Below are 21970 nucleotides of genomic sequence, written 5' to 3'. Positions count from 1 at the left end.
CTGACTAAATACTTTTTTGCCCCACTGTGTGTAAAATATATACATACATATACACACATACATATACACACACACACATATACACACAGTGGGGACGAAAAGTATTCAGACCCCCTTAAATTTTTCACTCTGTTATATTGCAGCCATATGCTAAAATCATTTAAGTTCATTTAAGTTCATTTTTTTCCTCATTAATGTACACACAGCACCCCATATTGACAGAAAAACACAATTGTTGACATTTTTGCAGATTTATTAAAAAAGAAAAACTGAAATATATCACATGGTCCTAAATATTCAGACCCTTTGCTGTGACATTCATATTTAACTCAGGTGCTGTCCATTTCTTCCGATCATCCTTGAGATGGTTCTACACCTTCATTTGAGGTCATTATACTGATTGGACTTGATTAGGAAAGCCACACACCTGTCTATATAAGACCTTACAGTTCACAGTGCATGTCAGAGCAAATGAAAATCATGAGGTCAAAAGGAACTGCCTGAAGAGCTCACAGACAGAATTGTGGCAAGACACAGATCTGGCCAAGGTTACAAAAAAAATTTCTGCTGCACTTAAGGCTCCTAAGAGCACAGAGGCCTCCATAAACCTTAAATGGAAGACGTTTGGGACGACCAGAACCCTTCCTAGAGCTGGCTGTCCGGCCAAACTAAGCTATCCGGGGAGAAGCGCCTTGGTGAGAGAGGTAAAGAAGAACCCAAAGATCACTGTGGCTGAGCTCCAGAGATGCAGTCGGGAGATGGGAGAAAGTTATAGAAGGTCAACCATCACTGCAGCCCTCCACCAGTCGGGGCTTTATGGCAGTGTGGCCTGACGGAAGCCTCTCCTCAGTGCAAGACACATGAACGCCTGCATGAAGTTTGCTAAAAAACACATGAAGGACTCCAAGTTGGTGAGAAATAAGATTCTCTGGTCTGACCAAGATAGAACTTTTTGGCCTTAATTCTAAGCGGTATGTGTGGAGAAAACCAGGCACTGCTTATCACCTGGCAGCATCATGTTGTGGGGGTGTTTTTCAGCTGCAGGGACAGGACGACTGGTTGCAATCGAAGGAAAGATTAATGTGGCCAAGTACAGGGATATCCTGGACGAAAACCTTCTCCAGAGCGCTCACGACCTCAGACTGGGTCGAAGGTTTACCTTCCAACAAGACAATGACCCTAAAGTACACAGCTAAAATAACAAAGGAGTGGCTTCACAACAACTCCGTGACTGTTCTTGAATGGCCCAGCCAGAGCCCTGACTTAATTAAGCATCTCCGGAGAGACCTAAAAATGGCTGTCCACCAACATTTTCCATCCAACCTGACAGAACTGGAGAGGATCTGCAAGGAGGAATGGCAGAGGATCCCCAAATCCAGGTGTGAAAAACTTGTTGCATCTTTCCCAAAAAGACTCATGGCTGTATTAGATCAAAAGGGTGCTTCTACTAAATACTGAGCAAAGGGTCTGAATACTTAGGACCATGTGATATTTTAGTTTTTCTGTCAACATGGGGTGCTGTGTTTACATTAATGAAGAAAAAAAATGAACTAAAATTAACTAAATTAACTAAATTGATTTTAGCAAATGGCTGCAATATAACAGAGTGAAAAATGTAAGGGGGTCTGAATACTTTCTGTCCCCACTTTGTGTGTGTGTGTGTATGTATATATATATATATATATATATATATATATATATATATATATATATATATATATATACATACATACACACACACACAAATACGATATATATACACACATACATAAACAGTGGGTATAGAAAATAATCACCCCCCTTAAAATAATCACATTTTGTTGCTTTGCAGCCTGAAATGAGTCTTACAAGTTCACAGTTTTGCTTTATCCAGCTGTATTTACTAGTGCAACTTATAACATCCAAGTGAAAGATCTAACACCAACCTTTCAGGAAGAGAAAAAAAAAAAAAAATCAAAACCAGAATCACTGAGTTAGAAAAAAAAAAAAGGATCACCCCCCCCCCCCCCCTTTAAGTCAGTATTTTGTTGGACCACCTTTTGCTTTAATTACAGCCTTTAGTTTGTTGGAATATGCCTCTACCAACTTTGCACATCTAGACGTTGCAATATTTGCCCACCCTTCGCAGAACTGCTCAAGTTCAGATAAATTTGATAGTGACCATTAGTGGACTGCAGTCTTCAAGTCATTCCACAGATTTTCAATGGGGTTTAAGTCTGGGCTCTGACTAAGCCATGTAAGGACATTCACCTTTTTCTCCTGCAACCACTATGTGGTCATTTTTGCCATGTGCTTTGGATCATTGTCATGTTGGAAGGTAAACCATCTTACAATTGACACCTTTCTGGCAGAAGGCAGCAGATTTTCCCTCAAGAATTTTATGGTATTTTGCCCAATCCATTTTTTGTCTATCTTGACAAGTGCTCCAGTCTCTGCTGCAGAGAAACAGCCCCATAACATGCTTTGCTGTAGGAATGGTGTTATTTGACGCTGGTGAGCTGTATTGGATTTTTGCCAGACATATATGGTGTTGAGGCCAAATTAAATTTTAGTCTCATCAGACCACCTTAAAGTGGATCTTTCCATCTATTCAATTTTTTGCCCTCGTTTCAACTTTGGATAGAAACACATTTTTTTATGCCAAATACCTTATACAGCCAACTTCCCGTTTCTTGTCTGGTAAAAAGCCTAGGCTTATGACATGCACAGCTCTCACTCTCATGAGAGGGCCAATCAGAGCTGCAGGTGCGCCTCTGTGTGTAAATCCAGGACGTGAACAGGCAGCAGCTTCAGCTGCCCACAGTTAAAATGGATGAAGCGAGACTCGGTGGAGGGGAATTTCTGCAGCATATTTGGCAAGTACAGAGTCACAGTATAAGTCACAGTATATCACATAAAATATGCAAAGTGGTTGGAGGGAAGCTTCAGAATGGCAAAGATGTTTTTATTACAAATTATGTGAGCAGACTGCAGTTCTTTAACCACTTCCTGCCCACCATATAGCAAAATGACAGCCAGAAAGTGGTTTTGTTATTCTGACTGGGCGGTCATATGACGTTCAGCAGGATAAGCTGCTATCGCACGCTCCGTGGTGTGTCAGTCTGACATACTGCATCTCTGATCGAGGTAAAGAGCCTATTACTTAGGCTCTTTACCACGTGATCAGCTGTGTCCAATCACAGCTGATCAGTGTAAACAGGAAAAGCCATGTATCGGCTTTTCCTCTACTAATACTGACAGGCACTGATGTCTGCCAGTGCCTTCTGATCAGTGCCGCCCATGAGTGCCTTCCAGTGCCGCTTATGAGCGCTGCATATAAGTGCAGCCTCATCAGTGAAGGAGAAAATGTATTTACAAAGTTTTAAAACCGAAACGAAGAAAAACCTTTCCAATTTTTTTTTTCTTTTTTTGTAGCGCAAAAAATAAAAACACCAGTGGTGATAAAATACCATCAAAAGAAATATCTATTTGTGGGGGGGGGGGGGGGGGGGGGAAAGAATTTAGGTACAGCGTCGCATGATCACGCAATTGTCATTCAAAATGTGATAGCGCTGAAAGCTGAAAATTGGTCTGGGCAGGAAGTGTATAAGTGCCCTGTATTGAAGCGGTTAAACGCACCTTGAAGATTTAGGCCCCATGGAAAAAGGTGTTCTGGTCAGAGGGGATAAAAATTGAATTACAACCCTCCCCTCCCCCATGAATGCTGTGCTTGGGTCAATAAGCTCTTCCTCCCATCCTCGGACTTAGCACAGGACGTGCAGCCGAGCGGCTCTTGCCCAAATTGCACACAGCTAATCTGACTTTCAAACACAACCTCAATCAGCACAGCGTGTAGCTGGTAGTTGCAGTTCTAAACTCTGAAATCCTCAGGTCAAGAAAGCAGTACATCTGCAACAGCCAGCTACACACTGTGCAAATGCACGTTATGTCTGAGGAAAAAAAAAAAAAATCTGATCTTAGCTGTATGCAAGTGTTGGGAGGGGCAGTTCCCTGTCAGCAGTGATCCCGTTCTCTGCCCTGCTGACGCCCGTCCTCTGCCCTACTGATCCCTGTACACTTCCCTGCTGACCTATCCTCTGCCCCCGACATGTTTTACTGCACCCCCATATCAGACACAATAGATCCGGTCCTGATGTTGTCCGAAACTTCAAGCTGCCTGCTATGATTTGCACTGGGGCGGATCTGAGAGCTGAAGGCGCAGGCATTGGGGCGGATCTGAGAGCTGAAGGCGCAGGCATTGGGGTGGAACTGAGAGCTGAAGGCGCAGGCATTGGGGCGGATCTGAGAGCTGAAGGCGCAGGCATTGGGGCGGATCTGAGAGCTGAAGGCGCAGGCATTGGGGCGGATCTGAGAGCTGAAGGCGCAGGCATTGGGGCGGATCTGAGAGCTGAAGGCGCAGGCATTGGGGCGGATCTGAGAACTGAAGGCGCAGGCATTGAGGCGGATCTGAGAACTGAAGGCGCAGGCATTGGGGCGGATCTGAGAGCTGAAGGCGCAGGCATTGGGGCGGATCTGAGAGCTGAAGGCGCAGGCATTGGGGCGGATCTGAGAGCTGAAGGCGCAGGCATTGGGGCGGATCTGAGAGCTGAAGGCGCAGGCATTGGGGCGGATCTGAGAGCTGAAGGCGCAGGCATTGGGGCGGATCTGAGAGCTGAAGGCGCAAGCATTGGGGCGGATCTGAGAGCTGAAGGCGCAAGCATTGGGGCGGATCTGAGAGCTGAAGGCGCAAGCATTGGGGCGGATCTGAGAGCTGAAGGCGCAAGCATTGGGGCGGATCTGAGAGCTGAAGGCGCAAGCATTGGGAAGGATCTGAGAGGTTTAGGCGCAGGCATTGGGGCGGATCTGTAACGTGAAGGTGCAAGAATTGGGGCAGATCTAAAACTGTAAATGCGCAAGAATTGGGACTGATCTGAGGTGTGACAGCGCAAAGCTCAATATTCATTTCTTACTGTTATGCAAGCTGTTTACAGCATTTATAAATTCCTTTCCATGATTGAGTGTGTGAAGTTGGCCTTTTCTGTGTAGCTGCCACTCTCAATATTTATTGGCACACTATGCTCAAAAGGTTGCCCACCCTGGTCCACAGCTTCATTAGAGGAGATTCATGTGTACAAACTACTAAGGTACTGTAATGCAATAATGTGGTAAAGAGCGCCCTCTTTTTAGTAGAGTTTTCGACTCATCTAATATTCCATGACAAAATTACCAGTTCCATATTCATAACGTGTTCAAGATGGTGGAGTAACCAGACATGCTCCCCAGAGCTCTGCTGGAGTAATCTTCGCCTTACCTGGGGAATCCTGTGTCCTATTGCCGCTGTGCTGGAGTAATCTTCGCCTTACCTGGGGAATCCTGTGTCCTATTGCCGCTGTGCGGATTGTGGATGCCTTCCAAGACTCCAGGGCATCCGGGGAAAGGGCAAGAAACTTAGTCTCCCTCCAGGAATCCTCAATGGCGCCTGCCCAGAGCTTCTGGCGGGTTGTCGCCCATAGGTGCACTCCAATATGGCATCCCAGACAGACCTGCCAGAGGAACACGCACCTTCTCCGCCGGGGATCCCAGAGGTCATGGGGGCTATTGAGGCGGTACAGCTGGACATTGAACTTATTCGGAAGATCTGCTCTAGATTGACCACTACGGAGCTATGGGTCAATCACGTGGAGGACTCCGTGGCGGAGCATACAGTGGTGATCCGCACCCTAATCTAAGATGAAGGTACTTGAACACCGTGCTGAGGATGCCGAGAACCACTGCCGGAGGAATAGCCTTTGCATTATCGGGCTACCCTGAAGGAGCAGAGGGTAAGTGAACCCACAGTGTTTGTGGATGAACTCCTCTGATCTCTATCTGCTGCCCAGCTTTCATCCTATTTCACCGTAGAGGGCCCATCGAATGCCACCGCAGCCTGGCCCGTAGGGAGCCCCTTTATCGTCCGGCTACTAAACTTCAGGGATCCAGATGAGATCCTGCGGGTGGCTCGTGCAGCTGTAGAAATCACAAACGGTACCTATGTGGCAAATTAAAAAAAACTAGAGAGGCTAATGCATTCTGCAAACACCCAATGGTGGGAAAAACTCTTTATTTCAAAATATATAGAAACAAAAACATCACCCAGAGCATTACGTATTATCCAGTCGTGCCCATTCCTGGAACCTGCCCATTCCAAGGAATGGCAAAAAATCTGATAATTTTGCACTTCAAAGTGGATAGAAATACTTATCCAACAGACAATCTAGATAGTTCATAACACCTGGTATGACATACTAAAAAAAAATACCAAAAAGAAAGACTCTTATAAAAATAAAATTAGGCAAATTTAGGCAAGATCTAAATGACTAACAGTGATGTCTTCTCATGGAAGAAAAATGCACACCATCTGCCCTCTCGCCTTACTCTCGATCTACAGAGTGTTGCCATTTATAGTCCGAATCTTTCCTTCCCTTCTCCCTATGGCAACATACCAGACCATCCAACAATCCACTCACTATACCCCGCCAGGCAAAATCATCATTACATACTACACCAAACACACATAATGCAGTTCTGTTCAAGAGTCTCAACTCTTTTTACAATAATAGAACTAATCATGTCACCACTACCAATCCTCACATCGAAGTATACAGTTCACTCAGTACTGTACCAAATACATCTTCGACTCATCACTCCACATTGGTTTCATCATTTGATAAACAATCTACCATTGACCCGTGTGGTTCTTCTTCCAGAATGCAACATACCCCTAGAGTTCATATCCTACTGCCCATAACTCGGGAGCCAAACACCAGCGCCTATGACCCCACAGACATCGCTTCTATGTCTGATCCCAACCATGGACCCAATGTTCTGTTCAACATCACCTCATCCCATGTTACCCCATGTGACAATTTAGTAACTTAGACTAACCCCGCTGTGCAGACTTTTTTAGTGACAAGTCCCCCTCAGGAACAGCACACAAAAAAGAAAGTTCACAGAAGAGGTTGCAGAGAGGTAGAAAGAGCAAAAAAAGCACCAAAAACAAATCACGCAGAGTGTAAAGCTATTCAATCTCTCACACTAACAGAAGCTGAAACCTCTCTTCTAAGTCGGGGCCTTAATTTCAACCCACTCAACAAACCTAATCCCTATACCCTATTTAAAAGATCTGAATAGGTACATCAGGACTCTTACTCAAAAGATTCTTTCAGATCAAAGAACCAAAAAATCTGCTTAATTCAGTCACATGCTACAGTGAATCACCCAATACACCTTTGTCCAACTCTATAGATTTTGATGCTGACATCAAACTATACCAAGAGAACGAAAATGAAGATCTCAGTTTGTTCACACATCTTGCCACCTCCCCACCCCCCCCCCCCGGGTTAAACACTCTTCATTGAAACCCAAATCTATCTTCTACTACCCTTACCATGCCCATATTTAGAAACTTTTTATAGGGTTGTTTATTCAGATTTTCTCAAACTCTGTCAACCACCTAATACTAATCACCTAATACTAATCCATATAGATCTGGGCTACTTGTCTAGGGATGAACAATCAGCCCTTAAGTCTCATGAATGACAAAGACCCCATTATCAAAAGTGCAGACAAAGGGGGTGGGATAGTCATAAAAAAAAAAAATCAAACAGATTACATTGTGGAGGCACACAGACTATTGGCCAATTCCACCACATATGTAAAACTTGGCAAAGACCTTCTACCAGGCTGCGAAACCGAGGCCGATGCACTGGTCAATAAACACAGTCTAGCAGCATCCTAGAAAAAACAGAAGCCTTGTTTATTCTTAAGGGGTACTAAAAGTAGGGGTACTTTTATCACTTCCCTAAGATACATAACCAAACCCCCCCCCACAGGCAGACCCATTATAGCTGCCATTGACAGCATCACAACATGATTCTCCAAATATATAGACCAATTCTTACAACCACTAGCCAAAAATCTCCAATCCTATATAAGAGATGGCACTCACCTCTTAGAACTTCTACAACCATACACATGGGAACCCAACCTATAAATGGGTTTCACTAGATGTAAACTCTCGCTACACATCTATACCACATGCTTATGGTCTGTCGACTGAATTATTTTCTATCCCGAGACCCATATTCCAGCCCCAAACAAGTTCAGTTCATCTTGGATGCGACCAAATTGTCTGACCGATAACTATTTTAGAATTCTTTTTACAAATACAGGAAACTGCTCTGGCTGCCAACTTTGCTCCATCGTATGCAAATCTGGCCATGGGTTTAAGGCAATCTAGGTACATTTGGAACAGCAACCCATTTGCCAGTAACCTAAATATTTTTTGGCCGGTATAAAGACGTCAATCATCGTCTGGGACAGCTCCCCAGACCTAGTGAGGGACTTTGTAGAACATTCCAATAATAATCCATTTGGACTCTCCTTCACCTACGACCAAGACAAAAACACATTAGGTTTCTTAGACTTGGAATTGAGCCACCACGAGAGGTCAATACAAGCCAAAAACATTACAAAACCCACTGCAGGAAACACTCTGCTTCACTATAACAGCTGTCATTACCCCAAGGGGACCCAAAACATCCCATAAGGCCAATACCGCCAACTCAGACAAAATTGTATAAACACCACAGACTATATAGAACAAAGTCACCTGCTCAAAAGAAAATGACTCGATAAGAGTTATCCTGAGTTTATTGAGCAAGCACACAATTTCTACCTTGACAGCAAACCAGTACATACATGCAAGGAGATGTTGTTGTACATAGGTCACACTATCCGCCCACTCTGAAAACGTTTTGTAGAACACTGTCGCCTAATAGAGTAAGGAAAGGACAAAGTGTCCCTCGCCACTTTGCTAACTGTCACAAAAAAAAAAAAAAAAAAAAAAAAAAAAAAAATCGACCACAGGCCTCAAAGTTTGGGTGCTAGAATACCCAGGGGTCTTTCAGAGGCAGAGAGATTCCACTGGCTTTGCGAAAGGGAGACCTACTGGATATACTTCTGTGGATACCATCTCGCCAGGAGGCTTGAATGAGGAATTAGAGGTGGGGACCATCATATAACATTACACACCACCCTGTTCTCCCCCCCCCCTCCTTTTTCACATACAGTCCCCCTTCCACCGGGTTTTTTGTCTATCTTTTAATCACTGTACTAATCTTGTTAGATTTTTTTTCATACTACTCCAACCTGGAAGTTCGGGTGGTCCCTAATCCAAGGGAGGTTGGGCACATATGTCACTCCCCCCCCCCCCGTCTCTCACTTAAGTATATAGTGGTACAAGGTTAACTTAGTTGCCCATATTACTACTTTGGCTAGTGTTGTGCATGACAGGCTGCCCTGCTTCTCAGTGTCGAGCCAGGCTTGCGGCTGACATAGCTGAGGATAGGGTACCTGGTCGCCCACGTTGGGATCACATATCCATAGCACTCACCTCACCATTACATCCCCCACCCTTCCCATCATGCTAAGCATGACTGCGAATTACCCATATCCAAATTCCCCCATACTTTATACATGGATAATACTATGTATATTGCACATCTCCACTACCAAGTTGAGGTGATGGACAATAGATTATAGACAAAAATTCTATTATGTACAACCTCCGGTCGTACCATTTCTTCATACAGAACTGCCTAGATAACCAGATGTGTCCACAGCATAGGTGGTCTGATCGACATGTGGACATGTTCACCAATTACCATTGCACATCATATATGCCTATGATACCCAGTAATTTAGACTCGATAGGTGCAAAATTCTGACACATTTGCTTTGTTCCATTGCATATTTATAGTGAAACAATCGTCATCCATTCCAGCATTCCATCTGCTTCTATGCATCATCTTGTACTGATGCATATGACTTACCCAATTACCGTCTCCCCCATGCACATATAAAGAGCTATTTCAAACAATATTTATCATGTGAGTATGCAACGTTTCTCACAACACCACACTATATTAGCGGAGTCTATTTTACTATAATATTTAATTTAATGCAGGTTCTCTTTTAGGATTTTTAGACATTCAATACATTTTTATTAATTTTTATTATTCATCATGTTGTTTACCATTTATTTCAATTGGCTTGTTTGAGATGCATTTTTTTTTATGTCTCTATCTTTTTAATTTTGTACCAATTGATGTTCTGCCAAGTACTAAGCAATGGTAATCTCACTATTGCTTTTTTACAAGCAATTTTAGTTTCTAGCCACAAGATGGCGCACTAGAGGACCTTCTGAACTGTCCATATATGGAAGTGTTAATCGATGCACCGCCTCCACTAAGGATGAGCTCCGGCGTGTTCGCATGGCGCACGTGCCGAGCCCGCCAGGAAGTCGGCACGGGGCAGCGCTAATCACAAGCAGGGAGACATTTCCCGATCTCTGCAGCCGCACATCAGGAAATGTCTCACTGCTTGTGATTAGCGCTGCCCCGTGCCGACTTCCTGGCGGGCTCGGCACGTGCGCCATGCGAACACGCCGGAGCTCATCCCTAGCCTCCACCAATCACCGCCACTTATATAAGGCCCTCACACTCTTGTACAAGCCAGCTTGAAAAAGGAGCATGTCTGTCATCACCATCGGCGGCCGCACTCAAACTGCTGAACCCTGATTGAGTGTTTTTACTCCCTCATCCCCTGTCAGATTAAACATTATGTTTAACAGCTTGCGCCAGTACCACCCAACTGTATAGAAATCAATTAACAGCTGCATCATATGTTCCCAGATTATTCTGTGGAAACAAAGAAGTTCTGCAAGTCCTTTGATTCAGTCAAGGCTGCTTTGAGAAGTAAGGGTGTAAGGAACAGTGTTCTTTTCCCGGCTAAACTCTGTTGCTGTGGCCTGGTTGTATTCTCTGGCTCCGCAAGGCTGATGCTTGCGGATGAATTTGTGCCTTTAAACTCACTGTTCACTATGGATGGTTGCTCTGATGCTTTGTTTCACTATGCTGAATGCTAGTAGGGTCACCATGGGCCTGAGAAACTGGAAATACCTTTTTTTTGTTTGGGGGGGGGGGGGGGGGGGAAATTTGTCCTCTTTATAATGTATACTTCTCTCTACCTCTCAATATCAGGTAGCTAAGTGAACAATGTTTATTTACCCTCTACTTGCAACTGACTTCCAAGCTTGTGCCCCTGGTATTGCCCAGGTGAAGACTATTGTTGCCTAATGTTACTCCAGCACCTCTCTATGGGACTTTTGCAGCCGCCAGTGTTCATCGGTGTCACCGTCTTGCAGGCAGTCACGGGAGCATCCCTGACGTGGACAGGTGCCTTTCCTCCACACACAGTCACAGTGTTCTCAGCATTAGCACGGCAGATACCTACAAGTTACTATAAATTAATATGAGTAGTGTTCTCTCAATATGGGGGGTTGGGGGGACAGTCTCTGGTGGGATGGGGTAATCTCTGGAGAGATTGGCTGTGATAGAGAGGGCTGCTGTTTCTCTGGGGGGTGGATGGGTGGCTGAGATGAGAGTTTTGGGTCGGTGGGGGTTAATGTGATCTGTCTCTGCGGTGGAAGGGGGTCTCTGTATCCCTAGGTGAAGATGGCAGTGATGGGAGTGTCTTTCTATAGGAAGGATATGTGGCTGTGATGGAGGAGCCTCTATATTTCTGAGGTGGATGGCTGTGATTATTTTATTTTATTGGGGTAGGGGGCAATTGCTGTAAAGGGGGTCTCTATCTCAAGGGGATGGCTGTGATATGGTTCTGTTTATGCGGGGTGGAGATTGCTGTGATAGGGGTCTCTGGGAAGATGGAGTGACAGTTATGGGTCTCCATCTCTAGATGGGAAGTATGGCTGTGATGGGGTTTCTATTTTTTGTTATATTTTGTGCATTTAGGAATGCATTTCAGGTCTCTTAAAAAAAAAAAAAAAAAAAAAATCTACTGGAGCAGCCCAGAATAGTTTGAGTCTTTTCCACATTTTCATAGCTCTTACATTGAAGCCTTTCTAGCTCTTTTCCTCAAGACGTAAAGAACGCCCCTAAGTATGCTGTAATGAACTGAAAGTTAAAAACTTGTAGCCCTCTTTTGGGATGGTTATGAGAATTAGCATCCTCAAATAAGATATTGCCCTAAATCCATTGGTTAAGACAATGAGAACCTTTGCTATGCTTATGCTAATTGTTAAGTGGGTCTGATAATAAATTTGGCAGTGCTTCCAGGCTCCAGCCTTGCACCCAGGAAAAGGCCTCCTCTAAAAAGAGATTCCTTTCTTGGGAAATTCTTCAATAACACAAATTGGGAACAAAGGAACTACTTCAACCAGCATACATTAACCATTAATATACTGTTGTCCGGCACGCTCAGCCTCTCCCGCTGTAGCCGTTTAGAGGAGAGGGTCCGGAGGTCACGTGACCGCCCGGCTAGAACAAAGCGCAAATAAGGTATTTTATTTAACCAATTAAGCACCGGAAGGTTTTACCCACTTTCTGACCAGGCCATTTTTTGCAATACAGCACTGTGTCGTTTTGACAATTGTGTGGTCGTGCAATGCTGTACCCAAATAAAAACGTATGTCCTTTTCTTCCCCCACAAAGAGCTTTCTTTTGGTGGTATTTGGTGGATCACCTCTGCGGTTTTTATTTTCTACAAAATATATCCAGAAAGAAAAAAAAAAAAAAATTCTTCCTCAATTTAGGCCAATATGTATTCTGCTACATATTTTTGGTAAAAAAAAATTCCCAATAAGCATATATTGATTTGCGCAAAAGTTAGAGCGTTTACAAAATAGGGGATTGATTTAGGGACTTTAAAAAACATTTTATGGTTTTTATTGGTAATGGCGGCGATCTGCATTTGACTATAAGACGCAGGCGTGCGAAACATGTAAGCCACGGTTGTCAGGGCAACAGCTTGCGATCCACAATACTTCCGGGCCATCTCCACTTCCAGCCCGACATCCACGGCAACCGTGGCATCCTGCCTCGGTCAGTCCGATCTGCTTCTTCGAGTCCATCCTCCAGCGGAGTGCACTATAATACACCTCCTGCGACACAGCGAGCTAGACACCCGCGACCAGCAACTGGACTCACAATTGTGACTGGTCTTCCCATCCTGGCACCCCCCCCCCCCCCCCCATGGCTTTTTGGTGTTGTAGGTTACTTGTATGTGTAATATTATTATATTTGTGATCCCATAAAGATACTCAAGGATCCACGATGCTGGCACTACCATCTTGAAGTTGGTAGCCAGCTGAGACTTGCAGAGAAATTCAAAGCGGTCTACTATCACATGGTGCAGGGAGACTGGTCCTACAGCCACTTCTTGGGACATGTGACATATCCCAGGAGGCTGTGGGATAAGAGCATGTTAAAAAAAAAAAAAAAAAAAAAAAATATTGCAGGATTCAGTGAAAAGCAACATTACAGATGGACCACACATCATCCAAAAGACGTTTGGGTGTGGAAGTCTTTCTTTCTTTGAATGAGTGCAACTGTTAAGTATATAAAAATAGCACCAAAATTATAACAGGTAGTCCTATTACACAAGAGTATCAATCTCTACCATTTAACAAGAGGGCAAACAGACATAACTGGGCCAGGTACTGGGATTGTAGAATTTAGTAATATTAGTAACATTTTGGATTAAACCATTTAGGAACGTTGAGGCTTCAAAAACAAAATATTGAGGCTCTGTTCACACCTAGGCGTTTTTCTGCTGTAAGCCTCAGCTCTAAAAACGCCCAACAAGAAAAATCCCATTCATTTTAATGGCCCCTGTTCACTTCTGAGCGTTTTGTCATCTGAAGCAAAACACCTAAAGCTCAATTAAGTTCAGGAGTTTTTTTTCTGGCAGATTACAGGCGTTTTCTGCTTTACATTGGTGACCTTTTGACCTGTACAAAAAACGCACGGAAATCGTGGAGAAACGCAGTAAAAAAAAAAAAAAAATTCAAGTTAGACTTACCAGTAACTTGTTTTCCAGGAGTCTTTCAGGACAGCCCCTGAGAGAGTGGCTCCACCCACTTGTCAGGAAATACACCTCCAAACTTTAAAAAGTAGACTCCTTCCCACATATTGTCAGTAGTAGTAGTCATAGTAGTATTAGAGAACCTCCAGCCCAAGCTGGAACACAATCATATGGTTAGTCACAGCATAAAAATCAAATAAGGGTGGGTTGCTGCTGTCCTGAAAGACTCCTGGAAAACAAGTTACCGGTAAGTCTAACAAACTTTTCCTTAACGTCTTTCAGGACAACACCTAAGAGGATAAAAGACTTACCCATTAGGGAGGGACCACAGCCTGCAGGACCTTTCTGCCAAAAAGCCTGATCACTTGCTGACAGAAGATTCAGTCTTTAATGACTGACAAACATTAGGTAACTTGACCACATAGCCGCCTTACAAATTTGATCTGGAGTGGCAACAACTTTTTCTGCCCATGTAGTGGCTTGAGCTCTGGTAGAATGTTGTTTAATTCCCAGTGGGGGAGATAGCCGACAGAGTAAGCTGCAAGAATAGCGGATTTAAGCCAACTACTGACCCCTTAGAAGCTTGGCGGCCCTTTTTTTTTTTTTTTTTTCAAGCAAAGAGTCCAAAGATCAAAAATCCTTTGTTACCTCAAGGTAATGTAAAAGTTCTTCTTACATTTAAATTGTGGAATTGCCTCTTTCCCCTGAAGGGTTTGAGCAAAAAGGGTGATCTCCTGCGACCTGTTGTGAGCTGACGCTACCTTTGTTAAAACCCCGGATCTGTCTTGAGTATAATCCTATCTGTGTAGATGGATAAAAAAAAAGGGTAACTGATAGGGCGTGCAGCTCACCAATTCTCCTTGCCGAAGTTATTGCAACTAAAAATAAAGTCTCAAAAGGTTAGATTCTTCAGGGATACTGCTTGTAGGGGTTCAAAAGGTTCCTTTGAGAGGGCTTGTAGGACCACTAATAGATCCCATTTGAGAAAATGCTTAGCTGGAGCTGGTCTGGATCTAGTAAGTGCCTTAAAAAAATCTTGTGACCAAGGGCTCAGATGAGACTGGTCTCTCCAGAAAAACTCCCAACGCGGCCACTTGCACTTTAAGTGTGCTGACTGAAAGGCCTTTGTCTGCGCCATTTTGAAGGAATTCCAAAACGGACACCAAATTTTCTACCGTTCCATTTGTCGAATGACGCCAGGAGTTGTAGACTTTCCAATATTTAGCGTAAATCTTTCTGGTTACTGTCTTCCTACTGGAAAGTAAAGTGGTTACTAAGGGCTCCGACAGACCTTTGTCTCTTGACAACTGCTCCTCAGATACCAAGCGGTGAGGCTTAGTCTGGCCACATCCGGGTGACGTATCAGACCCATCAAAAACAAATCTTGTCGGAGAGGCAGCTGCCAAGATGGTTTGTTGACTGCCATCTGCAGAACGGTGGTAAACCTTGCTCTTTTTAGCAAAAATGGAGTATTCAGAATTACTGACACTTTCTCCCTCTGTATTTTCCTCAGTACTAACAGGATTAGCTGGAACGTGGGAAAGGCGTAACCCAGCTGAAAGTTCCAAGGCTGCGTCAAAGCATCTATCCCCTAAGAACTGTCGCTTCTGTGAATGGAATAGAAAACCGGGAGCTGCACGTTTTCTTCTGACGCAAACAGGTCCACTTGTGGCTGGCCCCAGGCCCTGGTGATCATTGCAAAAACTTCTGGATCCAAGCTCTATTCTGCCTCTTGAATCTGTCTTCTGCTCAGAAAATCTGCCAATACGTTTAGAGTGCCTTTGAGGTGGAATGCTGATAAGGACAGCAAATAATTTTCTGCCCATCCTAGGATCTTTAATGCTGAAGAGTTTTGCTTCTTTTGCCCCCCTGCTTGTTCAGGTAGGCTATGGTAGTGGCATTGTCTGATAGAGGAATTGTCTGAGAGAACCTGGACATGGAAACCTTGGAGGATTGGAGAGAAGGCATCCAATGCTAAGGCGACTGCTCTTAGTTCCCTTCAATTTGAGGACCTCTCTGCTTCGGACCGGGACCATTCTCCTTGTGCAAAGTTCTGATCCAGGTGCACCCCCCATCCCCACACACTGGCATCCATCGTTACCACTTTTTCTATTGGTTAAGACAACAGTAGGCCTTTTGACAGAATTGCCTGATCTCTCTACCACCAAAGCGATCGCTTGACTCTGGTGGGAACTTTTACCTTTGCCTCCAGAGATTGTCCTGTGGTTCCATGCTTTTAGGAGAAAACTCTAAAGAGGTCTGAAATGTAACTTTGCCCATTGAATGGCTGGCATAGTCGAGGTTAAGGTTCCTAGGACTGACATAACCCGTCTGACTATTCACGATTTGTATGTAGCAAAGCTATGACATTTTGGACTTTGATTTTTTTTTTTCCCTCTTCTGGGAGAAAAACTGTTACACTGAACTGATTTGATAACCCAGAAATTGCACTTCTTGGGCTGGATTGAAGTTTGACTTCTGAACACTCACAATCCAACCTAAGGCTTCTAAATGACTGCGGGCTTTTCCCAGGTCTTCTAACAATTTCTCCCTGGAAGGGGCAAACAAGAGCAGGTCGTCCAGGTACGGGATTACTGCAACCCCCTGCAGGCGGAGAGGTGCGAGAGCTTCTGCCATCACCTTTGTAAATACTCGCGGGGCAGAAGAAAGGCTGAAGGAGAGGGCCTTGAATTGTAGGTGCAGCACCTTGTTCCCCATGTTTAACTGCCATCCTTAGGAATCTGAGAGACTGAAGGGATATAGGTATGCGCAGATAGGCATCTCGAAGGTTGATCGATGACATGAAGCACTCTTGTCAATAGGTTTCTGACCGTGAAGATAGAGTCCATACAAAACCTCTTGTATGGGACTGATCTGTTTAGCGGTTTCAAGTTTAGGATTAATCGAAAACTTCCGGATGTCTTCTTTATCAGGAATATATGGGAATATAATGCTCCCCCAGAGGAACCTGAGTCACAACCCCTTGTTTTATCAGATCCTTTAACAGGTTCTTCATAGCTAGGGCCTTTGTTGCATCTCTTGGTAGGTTTGTAATAAAGCACCTTTCTGGGGGCGATCCGAAAATTCTATTTTGTAGCCTTGTGCCAGCATGCACAAAATATACTGGTTTTCCGTCATGCTTGCCCAATAGGGGAGAAAACTGAAGTCTTCCCCCCACTTGTAAACGGCTGTCATTGCGTCTTGTTGGTTGACGCAGGAGGATGGAAAAAGGACATTTCCTTTGCCTTTTCCCCTCTGCCCTGACCAATTTTTCTTTTTCTCTTGGAGGTTTGCTTTGTTCCTGAGCCCTTTGAGAACGAAAAAAACGTTTGACTGGCTGTTTCTTCTTCTTGACAGGAAAGGACTTCTTTTTATCTGCAGTTCTGTCAAGAACTGAATCCAAATCGGGGCCGAACAATAAATCCCCTAGGAATGGGACTCCGCAAAGCTTGTTTTTAGATGCCGCATCCCCTAGCCAGGTCTTTAACCACAGCGCCATTCTGACTGAGTTAGGGCTGCGGTTTCTGCTGTCATCCTGATAGATCAGCTGATGCATCTGAGACATAGGCTACAGCTGCTGACAAAGTTGAAAAGGAATCCAGAATTTCTTGCTTAGGAGAATCAGCTATTATGTGAGCTTTAAGCTGTTTCACCCAATACTCTATATTCCTAGAGACGCAAGTAGTTGCCATTGCTGGCTTGAGGTTGCCCATGATGGATTGCCAAGCCCTCTTCAGTTCTTGATCCATCTTTTTATCCATGGGGTCTTTTAAAATCCCCATGTCCTCAAATGCTAGATCGGTTGATCTTGAGACCTGAGAAAAGGTTGCATCAAGTTTTGGAACTTTATTCCAAAGAGCTGCTGGGCCTTCAATGAAAGGGAACCTTCTCTTATGGGCCCTTGGGAAGAAAGGCTTTCTGGATCTGCCCATTCTTTAATTGCCTCAAAAATTCCTGTGCGGACCAGAAGCGTATGATTTTTGGGCTCGCTGAGCACTGCATATATCCTGTCATGCAAAGACAATTCCTTTCGCTCTTCCTCTAGGCCCAAAGTAGCATAAATGGCACTTAAGAGGCCGTTTACTTGCTCCAAAGACAATTTGTATTTGGAAGGTGTATTCTCCACCTCATATGCATCTGACTCTTCCTTAGAATGTGAGGGAGAAAGCCCTTGCTGGTTCAGAGGACCTACTTCTGTCTCCACAGCCGGGACTAACAGTAAGCTCCGAGAGGATTGTGAGGTAGTCGGCTGACTTGAGGATGGATTTGTAAGCGAAGATCGAAAGGGTTGAATGGTGGCATCCAACTCCTATTTGACAGATGCAAGCAAATCACTGCATGCAGAAGAAGCCTCTCCCTTCACTAAAGAGTCAATGCATGTTTGACAGTCTTTTTCCAGCCTTCAGGTAATTTTGTTTTGCATGAAGGGCATTTCTTTTTAATTCCCAGGTCAGAGCTCTTGGCGTGCCGTGATAAGGGAAAAAAGAAAAAAACAATTCATTCAAGATGCTCGCCACAGGTGCAGAGAGAGAAAAACACAAGCCTCATGTGCCCAGACAGGCCCCACCACCGGGGGAAACACTCAAATCCCACTAAGAACAAGAGGGGGGGGGGAGGAGAGAGAGAGAGAGAGAGAGAGAGAGAGAGAGAGAGAGAGAGAGAAGTAAAAACAGAGCAGAACACCTGTCTGCTCCTTACCTGGGCCTTGCTGGTGCCGGCCCCACTTGCTGTGGTTCCCGAATCCATGCTGGTGCTGCAGCATGATGCATGTGGCAAAAAACGCCGGTTCCGGACTCCATTAGCACCTCTGCTGGAAAATATAGGCACCAGACCTATTCCTCCCCCTGCACTTTCCGGCGGAAATGAGGCCCTGCACCTGTAGATGCAGTCCTCTGACTGCCCTTCCCAAGATGGCGATGGCATCAGAGGAAAAAAAAAAAAAAAAACTTTCCGTAGCCTTCTGCCTGGGAGAGGCGACTCCCTGGGGCAGTCCTGCTCTCTCCGAGCACTGACGATGGAGTAGGAGTCCATCCAACAGATTCCGCATCCACCTGTGAAAATGGGAGGAACTGGCTCTGAGGGAAGGGAAGAAAAAAAAAATAATGGTAAAGCAGGGAGCCTGGCCTCTCAGGACAGCACCTTGAGAGCTCCTAACTCCCCACTGAGTGTTCCCCCTGCAAGAAACACAAAAACTGACAATATGTGGGAAGGAGCCTCCTTTTAAAGTTTGGTGGAGGTGTGTTTCCTGACAAGTGGGTGGGGCCACTCTCTCAGGTGCTGTCCTGAAAGACGTTAGGGAAAAAAGTGACTTTCTGCCTGAAAACAAAACACCTAGGTGTGACCAGAACCTTAGTGTTTACGAATAGCATTTATCTTCCGTACATCATTTGTAATTGGAAAGGCTCTGTACTGCCAAATACTATGTACTGTGGAATTACAATACAAAAAATTAAAAGAAAGAAACATATGGGGTACCATTGGCAACTTCTCATCTAGTACTTTGGCTACAGCTAGAGTATTTTCAACAATATCTTCCACTTTCATTCCTGTGTGACCCATACGTATTGTACTGAAAAATACCAAAGACAACAAAAATAAATAAATTAGTAAACTGCATCAACATTTTTAGCAGCATGGCTAAAACTTTAAATTCTGCTTGTAAAACACTCACTAGCAGCACCCTCTGTTGTTGATATGAAGTTGCGTTCCCTGGATGAACCGGTTGAGCTCAGAAGCCAAGTGTTTAGCCTTCAAATTCACAGATTGAGGCTCTCTGCAGAAAAACGGAGAATGTTTAATTTTGAATATTGCATTGTACAAAGAAAAATAAATCTGCAGAAAACAGGAATAAAAAAAAAACTGGGCTACGCTCAAATAAACTAAAAACAGAAATCCACCCCTTAGGAATGAGTGCTATAGTTGCCTGCAAATCAATAAAACTGATATTGAACAGTGCCTATCCATGGAGCAGGGCAGCCAGGAAGTAGTCAGAAAATTCTGCTCATAGACAAGCAAAGCCTTCCTGCTCTCATCTGTACACCAACCAATTCATTATAGTATGTGTTCTGGGGATATGCAGTGCATTGTAAAATAGGATTTTTGACATAACAGTAAAATCTATTTCCTGGGACACAGTACAGGAGACAGCATTTTTAGTCTTTAACAATGGGTAATATATGCAGCTACCTTTCAGAAACTGGACACTGGTCCAAAAAAAGGCTGCTGGGACATCCCCCTCCATTTAATTCCTCTCCCAGCAAGCCTCAATTTTGTAGCAAGCAATAGGGGAATCAAAGAATAGAGGTGAGGGACCTGTGTCCTGTACTCCAAGTGGATTCTATCAGAAAGTCAAACATTTTTTTTTTAGTCTGTTTGGGACACAAGTTCTGTAGTCTTTAACCAATTCCAGCCCAGCCTATAGCAGATTGACGGCCGGGAAGTGGTTCTATTATGCTGACTGGGAGTCATATGACATCCAACAGGATAACATGCAGGCTCACGGCGATCGCGGTGTGTCAGTCTAACACGCCGCATCTCCGATCGTGATAAGGAGCCTCTGTCAGAGGACGTCACTTCCGCCCGGACACCACGCTACGGCAACATCCTGCGTGGCGCTTGTGAGCCCGTGCATTGAGGGAAGGGTCACAACTGACGGTCTATGGCAAATGGAAGGAGATAATTTGGCAGGTCCGGAACCTTGTGGGATTAGCTCGGAAGTATTAGCCGATTGGCTTTGCAACACAGCACTTTTCCAGGCAACCGCCGCCCCCCCCCCCCCCGGCGATCTACCCACTTAGATCAATAACCATATAAAGGATTACTACTCAAGGAAAACACTCCTCATGGACTGATGGTATTATCTATCAATCATCGGGAGCAGTAACGTATTGCCTTTGGCCTCTTGCCTCTTTCCAGTGGGGACTTACCCAGCCAGTTTCTTTTCATGCAGGATGTATATCCTTATCCCTGCATAGGAATTTGCACGCTTTGATGGATCCTTTCCCCCTGGACTTTTCAGCTGTTTTGGGAAACTATTTGCTTTAACCGGCTTTATTACAGAACTATGACCACACAACCATTACAGGATTTTTGTTTGATCCCTCTCCTTCCATTTCCGCCCCTTTTTCCTCCGCAGGCTCGAGCCCCCAGGGGGGTTGGTGTTTGTCTACCCTCAATTCAGAAAGTGCTGGCTATTGCTATTCCCTAGTGGTGGGGTGGGCTGACACCAATTTACCTGGCGTCCGGACGTTTTTGTATATATTTGTTTTGTCATTTGTGTCACTTGTTCCCCTTATCTGTAGTTGTTCTTGACTAGCCCACTGTGGCTTGTCACCAACTGGAGCCAGGGCGAGTCTTATTGGTCTCATCCATTTACTCTCATGTGTGTTTTTTATATACAAATAAATTATATTTTGATACAAGTAAATTGGTGTTTACTGCAATTCGGTTAGCCCTATCCTTTTCTGTCCCCCCTTTTGGAATACTTTTTGCTGTAGTTTGCCGGGGCTGAATCGCAGTCATCACCTGACTTGGTATATATAATCTATACATGGTTTATTCAAGCCTCTTGACCTCAGATATATTTTAGTTTCTTACCACATGATTAGCTGTGACCAATCACAGCTGATCATCGCGTGAACCAGGAAGTGCCGGTAAACTGCATTCCTCGGGAGAGCCGATTGGTGGCTCTCCCTGTCAGAGGGGGGTCTGTGCTGATAATCAGCACAGCCCCTTTAGATGTGCCTGCCAGTGTCCATCAGTGCCGCCTGCCAGTGCCACATATTGGTGTCCATCAATTCTATATATCAGTGCCTCATCAGTGCCGCCGCCGCCTCATTGCCCATCAGTGAAGGGGAAAACAATTTTATTAAAAATTTTTTACGTTTTTAGCAGTACAAAACAGTACATACAAGACCATGAAATACAACCCCGGTAGGCAACGTGCCATCCCGGTTTCAGCCACGCAGGGCCATCAAAACAGAACATAGTTCGATCTAACTCCCTTCCCCCAAATTCCTACCTGACCAATTGCCAATATTCGCCATTGTAGAGATGTGCACCTTAGGAT

The 21970-nt window shown here is 44.5% G+C and overlaps 1 protein-coding gene across 1 annotated transcript in view; it reads right to left on the bottom strand.

Annotated features, from left to right (window-relative positions):
* The window catches only part of RSL1D1 (ribosomal L1 domain containing 1), a 201042-nt gene that overhangs the window by 48966 nt on the left and 130106 nt on the right, over window positions 1-21970 (bottom strand). The window contains 2 exon segments of the mRNA XM_073591170.1: window positions 19378-19471; window positions 19574-19675. Of these exon segments, the coding sequence (XP_073447271.1) occupies window positions 19378-19471; window positions 19574-19675 (196 nt within the window).

The sequence above is a fragment of the Aquarana catesbeiana genome, linkage group LG06 (genome assembly GCF_042186555.1).
Source record: "Aquarana catesbeiana isolate 2022-GZ linkage group LG06, ASM4218655v1, whole genome shotgun sequence".
Lineage (NCBI taxonomy): Eukaryota > Metazoa > Chordata > Amphibia > Anura > Ranidae > Aquarana > Aquarana catesbeiana.
The sequence above is the reverse complement of the archived record's forward strand: the minus strand, read 5'-3'. Positions and strand labels throughout refer to the sequence as shown.